The sequence below is a fragment of the Limulus polyphemus genome, unplaced genomic scaffold (assembly GCF_000517525.1).
Source record: "Limulus polyphemus unplaced genomic scaffold, Limulus_polyphemus-2.1.2 Scaffold8671, whole genome shotgun sequence".
In the NCBI taxonomy this organism is placed as follows: domain Eukaryota; kingdom Metazoa; phylum Arthropoda; class Merostomata; order Xiphosura; family Limulidae; genus Limulus; species Limulus polyphemus.
This window is the reverse complement of record NW_013674281.1, coordinates 18514-19408: the sequence shown is the minus strand read 5'-3', so window position 1 is coordinate 19408 and position 895 is coordinate 18514. Positions and strand designations below refer to the sequence as shown.

Sequence of the window (895 nt, the reverse complement as noted above, 5' to 3'; positions counted from 1 at the left end):
CTCTTGGGCTACTCTTTTACCAATGAATAGTGGGATTGAGTGTCACATTATAACTCCCTCACGGCTGAAAGATCAAGCATCTTTGGTGGGATGGGGATTTGAACCCACAACCCTCTGTGTATAAGTTCATAATTTTTGTTAAGAATGTGTTTTGATGCACTTACTTTAGTATTTCTTGATACATTGAGGGAAATTGTCTTTGCAGTGGGCCGTCATACAAACCTGAATAGCACATGTGTAAGGCCTATATACTTATCAGCTCTATTACTAATAGTATTAGTAGAACTGCATTTTAATATGCTCAGTTATTTGCAACTTACTGAACTTAAAATTAGTTTAAAAATACCTAAAATATCACCATACACTGATGAAATCCCCGCCTTTTTTAATTATGGGGACTTACTAATGAAGATATCAGTACTATAGAAAACCTTACATTTAAACTGCATTCAGTATCCTCTTAGAAATTGGAATCACTTTTCTGAGCTATGAGGGAGCATGTGACGGTGATGTACATTTCATCTAAAGTTTTTATTGTAAACTTATGTATAAAGTTTAGTACTCAAGTCTAATAAGCTAATAACACTTTGGCTTTTCTCTGCACCACTCAGTGAAACATGCTTTGCAAGTACAGGTAAACATTTTAAAATAGCAATAGCATTAGCAGGTTAGAGTTTAGAAATTATGATTGACAATGAGATTCAATGTTATTAATATAACTTTGAAACATACACATTAACCCTTACCATGTTATATATCTCGAAATATTTTGTCAGCCAATCTGGTATTAACGAACTTTTTCAATTAATAAAATCAAACAGTCTGAACACTTATTCTCAAATCTAGCTACACACGACTTCTTCCCCACTAGCCTTCTATTCTACACAATACTACC

At 33.5% G+C, this 895-nt stretch overlaps 1 protein-coding gene across 1 annotated transcript in view; it reads right to left on the bottom strand.

Annotated features, from left to right (window-relative positions):
• Window positions 1–895, bottom strand: part of LOC106475498 (10 kDa heat shock protein, mitochondrial-like) — a 9045-nt gene extending 8150 nt beyond the window's left edge. The window contains exon 1 of the mRNA XM_013936178.1: window positions 747–895. Within this exon, the coding sequence (XP_013791632.1) occupies window positions 747–749 (3 nt within the window). The 5' untranslated portion in view covers window positions 750–895. The remainder of the gene's footprint in view (window positions 1–746) is intronic.